Consider the following 17,589-nt stretch of genomic DNA (forward strand, 5'->3'; position numbering starts at 1 on the left):
GCAGAGGAAGGGGCTTTCCTTCTGTGGCCAGCATGGAATGCAGCAGGCTGTTGAAGGAGGGATGGATTGACCTGCTCTTCCTCAGCTAGCCAGCTTGGTTTGCATGCTAGCTGCAGTGGAAGAAAGGAAAACACCTTCTTCCATGGTCAGTACAAAAGCTAAGTGAGGAACAGCAGATTGTGCTATCCCTCCTCTTCCAGTCCACTTGGTAGAAGCAATTCATTTGTTCATTTATTTATTTTTACTAGCTTGGTGAGGCTAGCAGCCTGCATTCCCATGCTGGCCATAGGGGAGGGAGATTTCTTCCCTCCGCATCCAGCACAGAAACCCAGGTTGTTAGCTTCCTGACAGCTTTTCTCTCTCTTTCTCTCTCTCTCTCTCTCTCTTAAAAAAGCACAGTCAAAACACTTTTGTGGGATTATTTACAAAACTGGTTTTAGGTGTACCCTTAAATGGTCATAGGTGTGTAGCTAAAAAAAAAAAGTAAAATATTAATGGAGCAAACGTTTCAAACACTAATCGATTTGCGATTGGCTAGGACTCCTGGAATAAAGTATATTTGGCAGCAAATCTGGGTTTGCCACTAACGTAATAACATAAGGAGAGCCATGCTGAATACAACCAACGGTGGATTCTTTTCACAGAATGGTCAACTAGCTACCTTTGGGAAAACTACAAATAGGGCACAAGTGCAAAAACACCCTCCCACTTCTGCTCCCAGAACTGGTATACAGAATCATACTGCCTGTGATACTGGAGGTAATATATAGCCATCATGACTAGTAGCCATTGATAGCTTTATCATTACACACCTTAAATGGTATAATGTGTGAAATAGCTCTTCATTAAACATTACCAGAGAAAGGACGAGCTAAGCACCCTGTGTAAAAATACAATTACTTCAGTTGGAAGCTGTCTTTTCAACATGTTTACATAGAACACGGCAGAAAGTTGAGCAAGAAGAAAGGAGTGGTGTATATCACCCATAACTGGGCATATACTTAAGCCTCATAGAGTGAAGAGGCCAAGATTTATCAGTTTTCTTGATGCTTCTCTTCATATAATGCACACAGTTAGGCAGATGATGATGTGATGACAGAGAACAACATAAAGTACCTATTCTTCTGCAGTGGAGACTTGCCCTGAGCCATACAAAAGTTTGAATGATCAGCCTGACACTGTGGGTGAAAAAGGTTTATAATGAAATGAAAGTCTCAATGGCCTGATACGTTCCTTCTGGATAAACTGTCATTCTTCTGTTGTATTTTCAGAATTGCTTGACATCTGTCAAAAGTGCTTTGCAGTGTGGGGGAGAAAAGTAATGGAATTTTTGGATACACAAAAAGAGCATATTTAATTTTGTTGCCTTGCAGTGTTGTTGAGGGCGGGAGAGGTGGAACGATGACACCAAGTGTGAAATATAAATCTGTAAAAAAAGAAAAAGAAAAGCTATGTTCCATCCCACATATTGGAGAACCCCTCCTTTTATTTTTATTTTGCTTTTTGAATGAAACATTTTCATAAATAAGATGTGTTTGAGGTATTCCTTGTAACTCTTTGCATGTTTAGTATGGTACAATTACTTTTTTATCGCAATCAAATAAGAAAGGCCCCTACTGTGCATAGGTAAACATTTCAAAGTCCAGCTTTATAAGTTACATTTGTTGCTGTGATCTTTAGTGGAGCACTTAACATACCAATAGATCCAGGTGCCCCAATTGAATTCCTATCAGGCTGACCATTCTTATTAGGATCCTTTTATTTTAAAATGCTATAGTTTGTAAAATTTAGGGGAAATGTTTGACAGAGCAGAGAGCAAAGTTATAAAGGTACTGCATTAAGGAGGCAAGTAAAAGTAGGGCTGTGCACAGGGGCCCCAAACCGCTTCGGATCCCAACCTTCCGGATCAGGCCCAAACCGGTTCAGGTCGATCCGGACCTCCCCCAATCCGCTCCAGAACCGGATCCGGAGCGAGATCCTGAGGTCCAGATTGATATTCAGCCCCCATTTTCTCCCCTTCCCCATTTATTTGCCTCCGCGGCGGGCGGCGGAGGCAGGTAAGTGGGGAAAGGGGGACAAAATGGGGTCCGAATAAGCCCCCTCCCCCTGACGGCCCCAGAGGAGGTTTCATGCCAGGGGTTAAAAGATGGCTTCTCTGCCAAAGGGTGGCTACAAGTGGCTATATGGCAGATTTGCATTCCTTAATGGTGGACATCATGTCCTAGCAGACAAAGGGGAAAGCTTTCAACCAACAGAACATCGAATGAAACCTATGACTCATTGAGATTGTGCACCTTAACTTGAAAATTGAATGTAACTTAACTTGCCAAATCCAGAACTGACCAATAGAAGGGTTAGAAAGAGACCAACACCCTCTTGTAGTCAAGGCCTATATATACTGTGAGATTCGTTTGTTCTGGGTGCCTCCATCTTGTGGAACCGGAGAGCACCCCCATACTGCAGTATCGGAAGTAAATGGATTAAGTGTATTCTCCAGCCTCATGTGTTTGATTGGCTATTAACGCAATGGGGAAGCAGGCCTTTAAATCCCTGGTTATGGGACAACACCCCCTTACCTGGCTCCGCCGTCCCCCGCCACATGGATCGTGGTGGTGGAGCCAGGTAAGCCCCCCTCGTCCACTTACCTGGCTCTGCCGCCATCATCGCATGGACCATGGTGGCAGAGGCAGGTAAGCCCCCCTCCTCCACTTAACTAGCTCCGTCGCAGTTTGGGTGGTGGCTTCAACCAATGCCCAGGCTTAAGACTGGAAACAGGCCGCAGCGTGTTTCCGGCCTTAGGCCTGGGATTCAGTTGAAGCCACCACCCGGACTACGACAGAGGCAGGTAAGCCCCCCTCCCCGTTACCTGGATCTGACGCCGTCGCCACAGGGACCACGGCGGCAGAGCCAGGTGAGCCCCCCTCCCCCACTTACCCGGCTCGGTGTCTGTTGCGGTCCGGGCGGAGGCTTCAACTGACGCCCAGGCCTACGACCAGAAGCAGACCACAGCCTGTTTCTGGCCTTAGGCCTGGGCGTCAGTTGAAGCTCTGCCTGGACCGCAACAGAGGCAGGTAAGGGATGGGCATTTTCTCCTCTGCATTTTCCTACCTGATGCTGCTATATTGCTGCTATTGTGAGAGTCATTAATCCTGAGGTAGTTTCCATCACTATTTATTTTATCAAAAGTTCAGTATTTAATTTTCTAGCAGTGGGGGATACAAAAGTCAGACAAATTTTAGAATTGTCTGTATTAATAAAAATAAGAAATTGTGGAGTAAAAAATTTTTTCTGCTTTATTCTGAGGCTCTGCAATGACATATTATGGAGCATTCATACCACATCCCTGATTATTGTAGGATGACTGTATTGTTATATTTTAAAAACATATATCTGAACCACAAAATTAATTACTACAGTATCTCCAACTGGATAAATGATTGAGAACCAATAGGGTCTGTGAAATTACACTCTGAAATAAAACAGGGCTTGTTAATGCTTTTCTTGGCATGAGAAAAGGACACATAGGTATCTAATATTAAATGGTGTTTCAAATGTGCAAGCTAGCACTTCATTTGCCAAATGGACTTTCAAAAACTATCTAGGTTTCAAACTCTATCTTTCCTTGCATAAATCTGGAATGATTGACGGGCTATAATAAAATAGCCTTCTTCAAAAAGCTAATCTTTCGAAGCCTGCATCAAAGGGTTGAAATTTTGGAATGGATGAAAAGAAATCCCTACTCTTTACACTGATTTATTCTGTAGGTCAACAACTCCATGAAATTTGCCAAGGAATTATGTGATTTTTTGCTATATTCTGCAAAAAGTATATATTAAAAAATACTGAATCAAACATTGCCTGCTTCCGTTCTATTATTATTATTATTATTATTATTATTATTATTATTATTAAGATTTAGCTTTTTTTAAAAAAATAATGAATAAGAGAATACATGCCTGGAATGTGGCAGGTGGGAAGTAAGAGTGAAGTTTCTGCTTTCAAGCAGTTTTGTTCACCCTTATTTTACTGCAACTTGGAATATTTGTTTTTATAGTACTTAAATTTATGAGTCATATTTTTCTGGTAAGATCTCATGACACATTCACTGTGCTGAATTAGTTTCCACACACACACACACACACACACACACACACACACACAGTATTGCTGTACTTGATTTATATCTCTTCTGAATATGAATCAGTCTCCTAGAAGGTCCCTTAATCTCTTTATAAATATAAATAGTGTTTTAAATTTATTAAGAGCCATCAACTTAAACCTTGACATATTCCCAAACATAATAGAGGGAGTATTTCCCTAAAGCAGGAGTAAGCAACTTGTGACCTTCCAAATGTTTTGGCCTACAACTGCCATCATTTCTTCACCATTGACTGTGCTAAATAGGGCCAGATCTACACCAAGCAGGATATGATACTTTGAAAATGATTTGAAAGTTGTATATAGAGTGGCATCATCCTTAAGTTGATGCCATCAGCTAGACATCTTCTCCCTCACATTTAATTTTCTTTATGGAAGGATTTTCCTGTTTGTATCATGGAACATTTGTATGAACCCCATCAAAAGTGAGAAGTAAATTAGCCTGCCCCGCCCCCCACCGGACACAGTTCTAGATACTTTATTTTATTTATTTACTTAGAATATATATATCCCACTCTCACTCACAACCAATTAATTAATTAATAAACAACTAAGGGTATAATCCTGTGCATGTTTAAACAGAAAAAAAATCCTATAACTCACATGCTGCCTGGGGCATGCTGGGAAATGCACAACTTTTTCCTATCTAAACATGCATAGGATTGCACCCTAATAAAGTAAATAATTAATTAAGAAATTAAAACCAACTCAATTTTTTAAAACCTAACCCAGCTAGCTCTCAATGAGAACTAAGCCTCAGAGGACGGGGTTTCTTGGTCAGAGTAAAAAGCAACGGTACAGGAAAGGGGGTATTATATTTTGATGTATGTATGTATGTATATGTTTTTTCCAGTCGGGCCTTAACTAAAGAGGCACTACTGTGACTCTTAAAACATATATAGGTGTCACTATATGTTAGAGACTATCGAGGCTTGCTCTCAGGATGTTTTTCTTCTTTTAAAATGAACCTATTTATTATTTTATAGTGAATGCTTAAAAGGCAGGGGAGTCCCCTTTGTTACTTCTTGGCTCTTCGAGGCCTATTTTTGTTTGTAGTGGCTAAGTATGAGTTGATAGAAAGTTCTTATGCCCTCATTTGTCTTTCACAGGGTGAAGTGAAGAAATAGCCTCCCAGCTGAACTACTATGAGGTCAGAAGCCTTGCTGCTATATTTCACACTGCTACACTTTGCTGGGGCTGATTTCCCAGAAGATCCTGAGCCAATCAGTATTTCGCATGGCAACTGTGAGTATGAAAGACAGGGAAATTTCTCCCCCCCCCCCCACCCCCGGTTTCAGATCGTGGCTTAATGGTGAGATTTAGAGTTGAATATTTTAGCAGACCAAAAAAATTGCTCATTTTCTGATATAGCTCCTCGAGAAAAGAAATTCTTCATCCCGTTTATTGCTCCTATCCTTATTCCAAAGCAGTAAACAAAAACTATGTTTTGTCATAGTCCATGAAAGCAAGAGAATTAGTTAGCTTCTTCCTTTCATCTGTGTCATGTCCCACTTCCACCTAAATTGTCACTTTTTCACAAAATAGTGTAATTACCTGTGAAATGAACTCTCCCCCTCCCATAACTTAGAAGATCTTGGCAAGTGTGCCAAAACAAGAACTACCCATCCCCTTGAAAGAAGCATTAGCTTGTACCATCACAGAAATCCATAATAAGGACAGATGACACAATTCTGTGGAAAATGTGCCATTCAGTACCGAAACAATTACTCATTTAACCATTTCTTGATTTGTGTGTTTGTATATAAAAGTAAATATACACATGCTCAGCCTGTGCAATTGTAATGTAAAACAGAACTATATAAAACAAATACTTTCCATTCTAGACCAGCTCTAAGTGGCAATCTGCCTGGAAGAAGATTAGCCCAACGTTCTGTTGCCCATCAGGTCTCAGATATGTCGATGAGGAAAGCTTTCACAATATCTGGCTGTAGAATGATAGTCATAAAGTGCTTTATGTAAAACTTCCTTGTCACAGTTGCTGCAATGAACTCAAGTGCTTTGAGGGGCCTCTAAGTACTCAGAAATTTGTAGTACTTAACCAGAATTTACTCCATCCAAATGCAATAACAAATGCAGGGTCAAAAGTCTTGATTGTTTTGATAAGCATAAGCTAATATAGAAAAACATGCAAGCATCAGAAGCCTCCATGTATTTCTTCATGGTATATACAGTATAAGCTCCATGTGCTCAATCAGTTCTGAAGAAATAGTTACACTCTTAAAGCTGACAAGGGCTATAATTATCACTCACACACACACACACACACCAGTTCTAGGCGAATATTTGCCAGATACAAGGAAACTCGACATAATCTGCACATGAAGTAATTCTGCCCTCTAGAGTTATACCTGTTTATCATCCATTTTTCATCTCTATGTATTTCTTTGCGTAGCTGTTTTGAGATGTATTGTTGGATGTGCTGAAGAGGCCAAACCCACCAAACAGTCCATACCTTTGACACCTTTTTGGGATGTTTCATGTTGAGAGTTTGAGGCTGTTCATGTATAGATTCCATTTGTTGCCATCCATATAAGTTTATGTTGAATTTGGTTAGGATATAGTGAGTTTATCCTTTCACTGTTTGTCAGGATTAGGCATAAGTGGATTAGCTGCATACTCTAGCTCATCCTTGCTCAGCCTTTTGCCCTCCTGGCTCATTTCACTCTGCCCTCGGAGAGGCACTCACCAGATCAAAAAATACAGTCGTTAGCGGCAACCTGGCAAGTGCGCTTGCGAAACCCTGGCCACTTGCAGGTGGCAGCTTCCTGTACTGCCAAATCTGTAGTTCATCACTTCAGTGGAAGGGCAAGAAACAAACTCATTAAAGAAAGACCTACCGACCTGCAAGGGAGTTTAAATTGCATCATTTGTGCCAACCCCATTTGTCCTTCCATTCACAACGTAGTCACCATTTGGATTAATGACAGTCATATCACTCTATGGCTTGCAGCATCAGGCAGTTACTTCTTCCTCTCCCCCTGTCCCACCAAAAATTATTGCATTTTTCTGTAGTGTACTTCATCTACAATGCACTTCAATGCCCCTTTCCAGCATGTAACTCCTCTGCTGAGGGAACTGCACTGGCTGCCTATTCGCTACCGGGCCAGGTTTAAGGTTCTTGTACTTGTGTACAAAGCCCTAAACAACTTGGGACCAGGATACCTGAGAGAGCGCCTTCTCCCTTACCAACCTGCCCGGTCACTGAGGTCATCCGAGGGCCTGTTCCTGGTGGTTCCACCTAGCTCCATCCTCCGATTGGAATCCACCAGGGAAAGAGCCTTCAGCGTGGTGGCGCCCCTCCTGTGGAATTCCCTGCCTCTGGAGGTCAGACAGGCTCCGACCTTGTACTCCTTTCGGCGCCTCCTGAAAACATCTTTATTCCAAGAAGCCTTTCTTTAACATGCAGCCTTGGATTTCTGTGTTGTTGTTGTTTTGCTTCTTTTTAAATTTTGTTTTAACTGTTTTATTCTGTTTTTATTTTCATTTTACCTTGTACACTGCTCCGAAATTTTTTCAATGAGGAGCGGTATATAAATATTCTAAATAAATAAATAAATAAATCTATGAAGAATATATGAACACGTTACCCCAGTGCTACTGTGGCTTACAGTCGTCCGTGTCACATGGCATTGTTGCTATTCTGCAGGAAACCCGACCTTTTCAGCCAAAGCCCCACATTTTTTGCAAAGACATTTTGTTGGGTGGGCTGCCCCTCTTCTTTTGTTTCTTTTTATGTCTCATCCATTCACAGCAAGGAAGATCAGAGCGAGTAGCAAGCCATTAATCAACTAAACGCTGAGAAAGAGGTGTTGGCTAACCATGTCTACTCAGATGTAAGGAGCAGAAAGAAGGGGTGGGAAGTCATTCTCTCAGGCTTACAGATGAAAAGATTAGAGGGGAGGAAGGAAAGTTGCACTCATAAGTGCTTTTCTAGACGTGTGCAGGAGTGAATGACCAGGGCTTTGGAAACATGACTTCTCAGATGTAAGGAGCAGAGGAGAGCAGAGTGCAGGAGCAAGAAAGGGGTGAGGTGCAAACCTGTTGTTCCAAATCTCTGCTCTTACGGGGTCGGTTCTCTCCTTCCTCTCTTTTAATTTCTTTTGTGTGAAGGAACAATGAGCTGGAATGGATAACCCTGTCTAATCAGAAGTCAATCACATTAATTTTTACTCCTAAGAAAGTCAGCATATTGCTTTTGGCTTCTCTTGGTAAACAAAAAAAAATCTCCATGCAGCAGCAGCAGAATTGTACTATTACTCCTCCGAAGGCTTACTGAATGGCAAAATAATAATAATAATAATAATAATAATAATAATAATAATAATAATAATAATAGAAACATTGTTCCTCCACCTTGCACAGAGAGTAGTTTTTTACTCATTCTTGCAATGCCCTCTCCCTTCCCCCCCCCCATTCCCAATTCTCTCCTTTCTCTGCCTCAAGGAACAACTGCTGAAACTGGGCCAAAAACTATGTCTGCCCAGAAGTAAATCACATTCTGTTCAATGTGCTTTAGCTTATCCCTACACTGACTATCAGGGGTTTGGAAATGTGTATCTCAGTACCTCGTTCCCATCCATTCCTCTTCACTGAGCATGGAAAGGAAGACAGAGGCAGGGAGCAAGCCTGCTGTTATGACTGCTGTGCATACAGAAGACCGAACATCTGCAGAACTTTTGTTTTAAACCCAATATCCTCAATTAACCCTTACTCCCACGAAGAGAAGGTGGAGGTGAAGGGAGATGTTTGCTAAACGTGCCTACTCAGAAGTAACTCATCCTTATCCATTGTACTCCACTGACTCCAAGAGTAAGGAGAGTGTCGAGGAGCAAGCCTCCACTCATTGCCTGCCAGGCAACTATGCAGTTCATGACATTCGTTCTACTGATGGGACTCCACCCACCCAACTCTGAACTAATGTAGTTTTAGGTGCCATTTGGCCCATGCAAGCATTTTTGTTTTAATGTATACATTGGTTTACTGGCTACCATCTGCCGTCACAGAAACAAACCCAAATGGATGAAAATCTGAATTTAAACAGAAACTCATCATAAAGCGTCCCCATGTGGATAGGCGTTAGAGTTATTGTTTTCAAGTTCCTTCTTCCCTAAATTTCTAGCAGCCCAGTCTTCCTTTCTGAAATGTCAAAAATGATAATAAGAGATTACAATATACTTTCCTATAAACAGCTTCATAGAACAATCTGCTAAGAAAATAAAAAGCAGTTACTTTTGTTAACACAAAATTAAATTAATAGCTCCCCTCTGATCCTAAAAATAAGCACAATTAGAAAGTTAGGTGAGCAGCCTTTGGATCTGCCAGTTTGGTACTTTTCCATTCTTCGTTCTAATCACTAGACAACGTGGCTACTGCAGTAATTGCTGGCCTCCTATAAAACATTTTTGTGCTGACAGATCATCTTTGGCAGGCATAATACAACTCCTTAGTGCAAAGACTGAAAAGAAAGCCAGGTGTAAATGTCAAATATCATGAATGCCTAGAGCAGCCTTCCCCCAAAGTGGGATACAATAGGATATAACAGCCACTTTCATGACAACTGAGAAGGCCACCCTGATGAGCTATGTCAGGAGTGGGCAACTTGTGGCCCTCCAAATATTTTGACCTACGACTTCCATCAGCCCTCACTATTGGCTAGCTATGCTAAGTAGAGCTGATATGAACTGTAGGCTATAACAACTGGAGGGACACAAGTTGCCCACCTGAGCTATATATTCTCCTTGGTTATTATTGTGGAGGGCAGGGATAACTGTTCTAGAAAAAGCAGACATTCTAGACACCACCGTTGGTGATAGAGATAATCTGAATAATGTTAACATGCTTTAATTGACTGGCTGTGTGTGTATCTATTTCCTTTCCTTTCAAACTCCACTTTGCTTTTTACAGATACAAAACAGTATCCGGTGTTTGTGGGTCACAAGCCAGGACACAACACCCCACAAAGGCACAGACTGGACATCCAGCTGCTCATGATCATGGACAGAACCCTCTACATTGCTGCTAGGTTAGTCCTAGTTCCTTAGTCTTCTCAACAACACAGACAAAACTCTTTCAACTAGCTTCACCCAATGTTTTCTTTTCCATTATGTTTCTTCCATAATTCAAAGCAAGAGTGGCACATGGGAGGGAATATAAGGGCTTCGAGAATTGTGTGAAATTGCGAATTACCCTTGTGAATGAATCATTGCAGATATCTGTTTCATACCCAGGATTTGCAAGCTTATCTCCAGTTCAAGGCTGATCTAAACTTTATATTCACATTGTACCCATTTGCCCCTGTGATTTTGGGCAGTATAGAAATGCAATAAATTAATAACGTACTGCAGCTTCTCTCATGGTTACTCCCCGATAACAGGAAGGGTTTTATACTAGCACCAGATGGTCATGGAGGCAACCACTGTTGGATTGGAACCCCCATATCATTGGGAGGTTCCATGTGAGACACACTCTGCATGTTACAGTGGGAAAATGAGAAACCTACACAGGGATGCAGCTAGCATGGGGGTCAGATAATGCATAGACATCTTCCTTCATGTCCTTTCAGTAAAGAGATAAGACAAAGCCATTGACCTTGACAGAAGTCACTTGCTGGGCCCACTCTTCAGGAGTGAACCAATGTTATTGGTGCATGTTTCCCGACATGCACCAGATGGGAAAGGGAAAACAAAGCAAAAGACTCTTTCAGAATTATTATTATTATTGAAACGGTATCTGAAGTGAACTTTCTGCCCTTAGAGTAAGGAATACTTGAGCAATAGTCTCACTAGAGACAGTGAAGTTCTCTCAGAATTAAAAAAATGCAATTGTAATGTGAAACTTGATGAATTAGGCTGCCCCCTCACGCTTGTTTAGTTTGAGCTTTTCTAATTATCTGCCTGTCTGCTGGGTGTATCCCCTTTTTAAACATATTTATATGCAAAGAGTTGTGATGTATGTCCAGATAGAGCTTAATGTTGCACAGCTCTGATGACCGGATTTGTGCTGGACGATGCCTTCAGCTGTTGTTACCAACCAGCTCACCATATACAGTAGCTTTGGAATATTGGAATCATTATATTTGCTCAATCCTTTTTTATTTTGCCTACACAACTAATTGCCTGTTCTGGAGAATAAACAAGAATAATCCACATTGCATGAGTACATATTTGAAGTAGAATTAAAATTTAATGGCTTCAGGATACTAAGCATATTTTATAGTAAAACAAGGAGAGAAAGAGAGAGAGAAACGGAAAAAAGAAAAAGGAAAAAAAGAAATGTGTACACTTCATTTATTTCAACGAATTTGGCAAGTTTGAAGTTAATTAGTACTATAGAGCCTGTTTCTTGAACAAACTTTGTGGTTTCTTTGCAGTCCCATATATGAGACTGCATCTGGGCAGGCCACAGTAAACAGCTTTCTGGAGCTCTTAGTAGAAAAGTCACAATTATGGGTGAACCTTATTCAGTAATATGATGTCAACTGTGGTTGTGGTGCAAGTTGGATGTCTGCTAAAGCAACCACTACAATTGCTTCACTAGGAGCCAGTTCCTGAACAGACCAACTTATTAGCACTCTTTTTCCATGTACCAGTTTACTTGTGTGAGTTGGCCTAAAGTGTTTTGTCAAATTGCTTAAAAAATATCTCAAAAGTGCCTGCAGAAGGACCAGTTTAAGTGTCCATCTGGCCAAGTGGCAGCCACTTGAAATAACTGTGTTCATTGGCTTTCAGCCTATGGGGAACTGATTGTGCATAGACTTTGCACCACATGTGCAGCATTTCATTTGAGTTCGCAAGCAAACGCTCTGTGTAAAGTGGTGCTCCCTGCCCCCGTGGTCAGTTTACTATGGAAAAAGAGGCAAATTATTTCATTAAGATTTCCAGGAGCCAAAACTTCCCCCCAGATCATGTAAATTATACTAATAGGTTCTGCAATAAAAGCTGCTAATTCCTCCAGAGCTAAATATTTAGCCATTGGTCATCGGCATATATTAATTTGCATCCAATTGCACTTGATTGTACTTGAAAATTCCAAATGGCTCTTTCAGTTAAAAAAAATAGTTGGACCAACTTAAAATTAATCAAGTGCCAACTTAAAATGCAATTAACAAAATCTATACTTCATAACAGTCTCATTAAAATCTATGGACATATCCTGGGACTGGAGTAACTAGACTGGAGGTTGCTGCAAGAATATTTCCATGATCTGGCTCTGTGAAGAGACTAACTATGGCCTACGGCCATACTACCTTGAACTCGCCTGATCTCGTCTGATCTCGGAAGCTAAGCAGGGTCAGGCCTGGTTAGTACCTGGATGGGAGACCGCCTGGGAATACCGGGTGCTGTAGGCTAAAAAAAAAAAGAGAGAGAGACTAACTTTGGTTGACAGTTATCACATTAACTTATCATACACTGTTTAGATCTTTACATATGTTATTGCACTATGGTTCACTAGGAAATAAGTCAATAAATTCATTCTAAACAAGTCAAGGTAATATTTTTAAGCAATAATAATCCAAAGATGTATCAAATACTTAGCGATTTGAAAATGCAGATATTGAAAAATCATGGCCTGTTGTCTAGTGAAAATTAAAGATTAATTGCAATTTAAGTTTTCTAAGCAGTGTCAACATCAGGAGTGGTATTGTTGGGTACCCGTCAAAGTCCACGACCTTCCATTGGTTGGCCCACTGCTGATCCCTGAAGCCTCCTGATCCTGCTCTTCTTTGATGTCACTAACCCTTTCTACGCATGTAAGCAGTGACAAGACTGAGGAGATGGAGCAACTTCCTTCATTTGTTTTGGAGTAGTATCCTCCAGTTGCCTTCCTCTCCCAATCTGCAGTTGCCTTCCTCTGGGCCCAATCTGCAGTTGTGCAGATTGGGCCAAGAGGAAGAGAACTAGCAAATAGGCATCCGCGATGACAGAAATGAGGAGGTGGGCCCAATCAGAAAGGGGGACCTTTCAAAATCTGGAGCCTGTACTGCTTACCAATACAAAATTAGTATGAGTTGTATCCAGATTTAGTTATACTTAGGGCATGTCTACACCTCCCGGCAGAGGGGGGAGGATCTCGCAATATGCTGATCTTGAGATCCTCCCCCTCAGTCCACACATGGTGCACAAAGTCCCGGGAGGAAGGAGGACGTCACGCCCGACATTTTTAAATTTATTTATTGAAGATGAGCGCACGAGCGCTCCATCAAAAAGGTTAGGGTTTGTTTGTTTTTTTAAAATAAAGCTGATCCCACCCCAGATGGGCATGGAGCACCTGAGGAGCACCATGCCCGGTTCCTGGCTCCTCGCTTTTACTCGCGAGGAGCCGGGACGAAACTGGGATGGCTGTCCACACTTCCTGCGGTCTCAGGACGATCCTGAGACCGTGGGAAAAATCAGTAATCCCTCCCCTCCCTCGGGATCTCCTGTGCATCATGTGGATGAACAGGGATGATCCCGGGGTGATCCCCGGGATAAGCCATTGTGTAGACATGCCCTTAGACTAAATCCATTGAAAGCAATGACTTACTAAGTCTATTGAAATCAACTAAGTTAAGTCATGTTGATTTCAATGGATCTACTCTAAGACCTAATCTACACCAAGCAGAATATAGCATTATGAAAGCAATATGAAAGCAGTACATAAAAGTATAAAAGGCAGGAGCCACACCAAGCAGGGTATAGCACTGTGAAAGCGGTATGAAAGCGGTATATGGTATGTGTCAGTACACTTCAATTATCAGTGCACTTCAATACTGCTATGAAGCAGTAATACGGCTCCTGCCTTTTATATATCGCTTTCATAGCACTTTAATAGTCCAATATCCTGCTTGGTGTAGATTAGGCCTAAGTTTGACAAAATATAGATACAATCTCTCTCCCCCCCTCCCCACTGCACATACATCATAAAAAAACTGTTCTATTCCAAATGTCACTTGAAATTCCTCACTGGGCTAAAAATCTGTGGCAAGCGAAAATTCAGAACAGAGGTCACGTTTGTCTTTAGGTGATAAACAAGAAAGTGAGTCATCTTCTCATAATTAGTGTGAATGAAAATTTATACCTACACCTCTGCTTCTCCTGTGGTGGTTGTAGAATAAACCCAGGCACAGTGGCAAATATGAATCCAATCAGAGGTGTTTATCAAACAGCTTTGTAAAGGCATTAATTGAAACTGTTCTTGGCATAAATCCCTGAGCTACGATATCAGATGTTCCTTTCCACTGTGTTGGGTATTTTTTTAGTTGTCTAAATATAGTGATGTTAAGTATACATTTGTACCCAATTACCTAAAACAATAAAAACAAATGACTAACATTTGTTGAAGCAACTCAGAAAACCCAGCACTCAATGTTTGCTTGGGAGCTAATGCTCCAGAATTTTCATGGATTCTAGAGAAAAGGTTGGGTCCATACAAATGGATGTTTTACTTGAAAAATTATAAATTATATTTGGTTCTAGAAAGGACCCCCTACAAATTTGGAACCACGGGCAGAATCCACTCCATTATTATCAGTGGCAACCCACCCCAGTGGGGCATAGATTGCATTTCAGATCTTGAAAGAGCAAACCAATATGTTTTCATGAGTTTCTGTTAGCAGCCACTCAGAACTGGCTCCAGGTTGTTCAGGCCCCACACCACACCACACCACACCACACCATACACCCCATTATAATGGATGGCAGGCAGGCGGGTGCCCTACTTTATAGGGGAAATTCTTCTGTTTGAAGGACTATCCAGTCAAAGTCCAATTTAAAGATCACCATAAGAAGGGAGACCAGAGAAAGGGAGACCAGTTACCCATCAACAGTTAGCAAGAATTCACAGGTAGACAGATCATCTCTTCACCATCTATGGTGATACATATTGTATTTCTGCTTAAATTATATTGTTTCTCAATGTCCATCTATACATACCCATTAGCATCATCAAATTTTATGGAAATTTGTGTCCTCTTTGTCCTCCTCTTTGGTCATGCATAAGTGGCTACCCTGCATTCTGGCTCCTTTCTCTCATCTTATTATCCCACCTTCTTGGAAAAGTCTGCTTTGGACAGATGGGTAGGAGGCACAGGCTGGTTCATTTACAGCTGCCCAGCTATGCCAAGAGGCGTGGATAGGCCTGCAGCCACTGCACAAACACTGACTAAGGGCCACATACTGTCGTCCACTTTATCTACTGGATAGTGCTCCTGAAAATTGCATCCTTTCTCTGAAAGCAGCTTGTGAAAGCAAAAGGGGGCCTTTCAGATGATATTTTAAAATGTAATATGTATACACTTATGTCTTTCCTCTTTTGCATTACTTCTGTTGCAAGAAGATCACATTCTCCCATTCCTCAAACCTCAATATTGTGTCACCATGAAAATTCAATGTCTCTTGCCCCCGCTAGGGTGTTTGATTCCTGTGTAGAATGTGGTTGTGTGAGTGTCACAGACACCTATTGGACAGTGCCTGTGATGGTAGTGATAAGCAACACAGCGCCTGGTTGAAGTTCTGATTCCTTCGTTTTTGCTTTTGTAGTTGAGAAAAAGAGCATTCTATGCCATGCCACCAATCCATGGAGGGGGGAGTCGTCTAGCCAAGTAGTAATGGTGTTCTGACAGACCCCAAGCTTTCTTATGGACTAAGCAGGGATTGCTCAATGATCTTTAGCTGGAGGCGCCAGAGGTAGAAAGTGGGACCTTCTGTATGCAAATGCATGTGCTCTAATACTGAATTATGTTCTTTCCCATAAAAAAAAGTACTAAGTTTCAGTTTTCCCTGTGTCAGTGCCTGGCTATTTCATACAGAACTTTAAAAACAACACATATGTCTTTTATTTCGTTCTTTCTTTCTTTACATCCCCTCACACACACACACACCAGCTTTGGAACGCACTCTTCCCCTAGAAGCAAAACAAAGCAACAGGACTCTGACTCTATGTCCACAGCAAACCTACCTCCAAAATCCATGATATGGGAATGTGATACTGTGTTACCGTTGCTGGACAGGGATTAGCACCAATAGAGTACTAAGAATAAATACTAGAAAAGCTCTTACATTCATAACTAGCTTGCAGAAACCTCGATAAGTGTATCTTTTTTTGAGCGGGTAACATGTACTAATAGTTCCCCGTGGAATCTTCTAAAGTAGCAGTGATTCCTTGGAGCACTTCATGTCATTAAATTGTAAGCTGCAAAGGGGCCTGGATGGTTAGCCTTACACAGCTATTAAGAGCTGAACTCTCGAGGGTTGAGCCTAAATCTTTATATATTCTATATGCTCTGTATTCCTTTAAACACCAAAGCAGGGGAGTTTGATCAGCTTGATTATGTGAGACAAGCGTTGAATAGAGAAGGACAAGCAAAGTCTGAATAATTAAATAACATTTCCTTTTATAGCTCTATGGGAAGTGTCATTTTCTCTCTGGTCCTCTCCTCCTGCCAGCTTCACACAAATCCTTTTCAGATGTTTCCCTGTGTCTACCGCTCTCCTGTTGCACTTTTTGGTAACCTGTCATTCCTTGCAGGTATTTAGGATTTGGGAGGGGTGTTTCTTTTTGTTATCACCTGAACCCAATGGAGGCTGGTGGCTTTGATGTCAGTGGGGCGGTGAATCCATTCTGTGTTTGAGTCAGAAGTCTAAAGGCATTATCCAAGGTATAAAGCTCCTTTAGAGTTCTGACTGGTTCTGACTGAAACCCGGAGCAGATTCGCCATCCCACTGACATCGGAGCCACCAGCCTCCTCTCCCTGAACCCCTCGCAGTTATGAACATCTAATGGCTGCGGTGGGTGGCCAAGGGTCAACCAGAGCCAACTTTATCTGAATTTCCTTCCCTTACACAATTGTGCCATGGCAACAATCTGCCGTTCTGCTGACTAGAGGTGGGAAAAACGGAAGTGTTAGGATTGTCAATTTGTGTAAAGAATAACTTAATTAGTAAGAGCTACACAGATTCTCTGAGCAGGAGGGGCGGAAGAGTGGCTGGGCAGCACCAGGGAAACAGAACAGCACAGTGGCTTATTGTTAGCAGTTTAGCAACGCCTAACTAGTCCTTGACAGTTCTTTCAATATTGGCCATTGTGTGAGCAGCTGTGATTTCAATAACATATAGGGGAAGTGGTTTCTAGTTATCTGGAAATCAGATTTCATTCAGATAGCTCCAGAACAAGAAATTGGCCTTTCCTTTTCTGAGGGTTGATTGGCAAACCAGTCACTAAGTCATTATAAGGAGCCACAGTTAGCATGGGGTTAGAATGGAGCTTAGCAACCCAAGCCTGTTTTGAAATCTTACTGCTTTCATTTTTACTGGCAATTAACATACACAGAACTGTGCTAAAAGAGGGCAACTGGAAAGTTTTTTAGATGTTGCCAGTGCATAATAATCATTTGTTCATTTACAATTCAGATTTATTTCTTATTTATTTATTTAT

General features: G+C 41.4%; 1 protein-coding gene and 1 non-coding gene across 5 annotated transcripts in view; both read left to right on the forward strand.

The window, feature by feature from the left end:
- SEMA6A (semaphorin 6A) overlaps positions 1-17,589 on the forward strand; it is a 181,638-nt gene that overhangs the window by 85,457 nt on the left and 78,592 nt on the right. For all 4 annotated transcript variants that reach the window (XM_063129502.1, XM_063129504.1, XM_063129505.1 and 1 more), the window contains exons 2-3: positions 5,268-5,403; positions 10,084-10,201. In XM_063129502.1, coding sequence (XP_062985572.1) covers positions 5,304-5,403; positions 10,084-10,201 — 218 coding nt within the window. In that variant the 5' untranslated portion in view covers positions 5,268-5,303. The remainder of the gene's footprint in view (positions 1-5,267; positions 5,404-10,083; positions 10,202-17,589) is intronic.
- Positions 12,408-12,526, forward strand: LOC134400986 (5S ribosomal RNA). The gene has a single exon (XR_010025618.1). It is a non-coding gene; the product is annotated as a 5S ribosomal RNA (ribosomal RNA).

This window comes from Elgaria multicarinata, chromosome 6 (genome assembly GCF_023053635.1).
Source record: "Elgaria multicarinata webbii isolate HBS135686 ecotype San Diego chromosome 6, rElgMul1.1.pri, whole genome shotgun sequence".
Taxonomy (NCBI): Eukaryota; Metazoa; Chordata; class Lepidosauria; order Squamata; family Anguidae; genus Elgaria; species Elgaria multicarinata.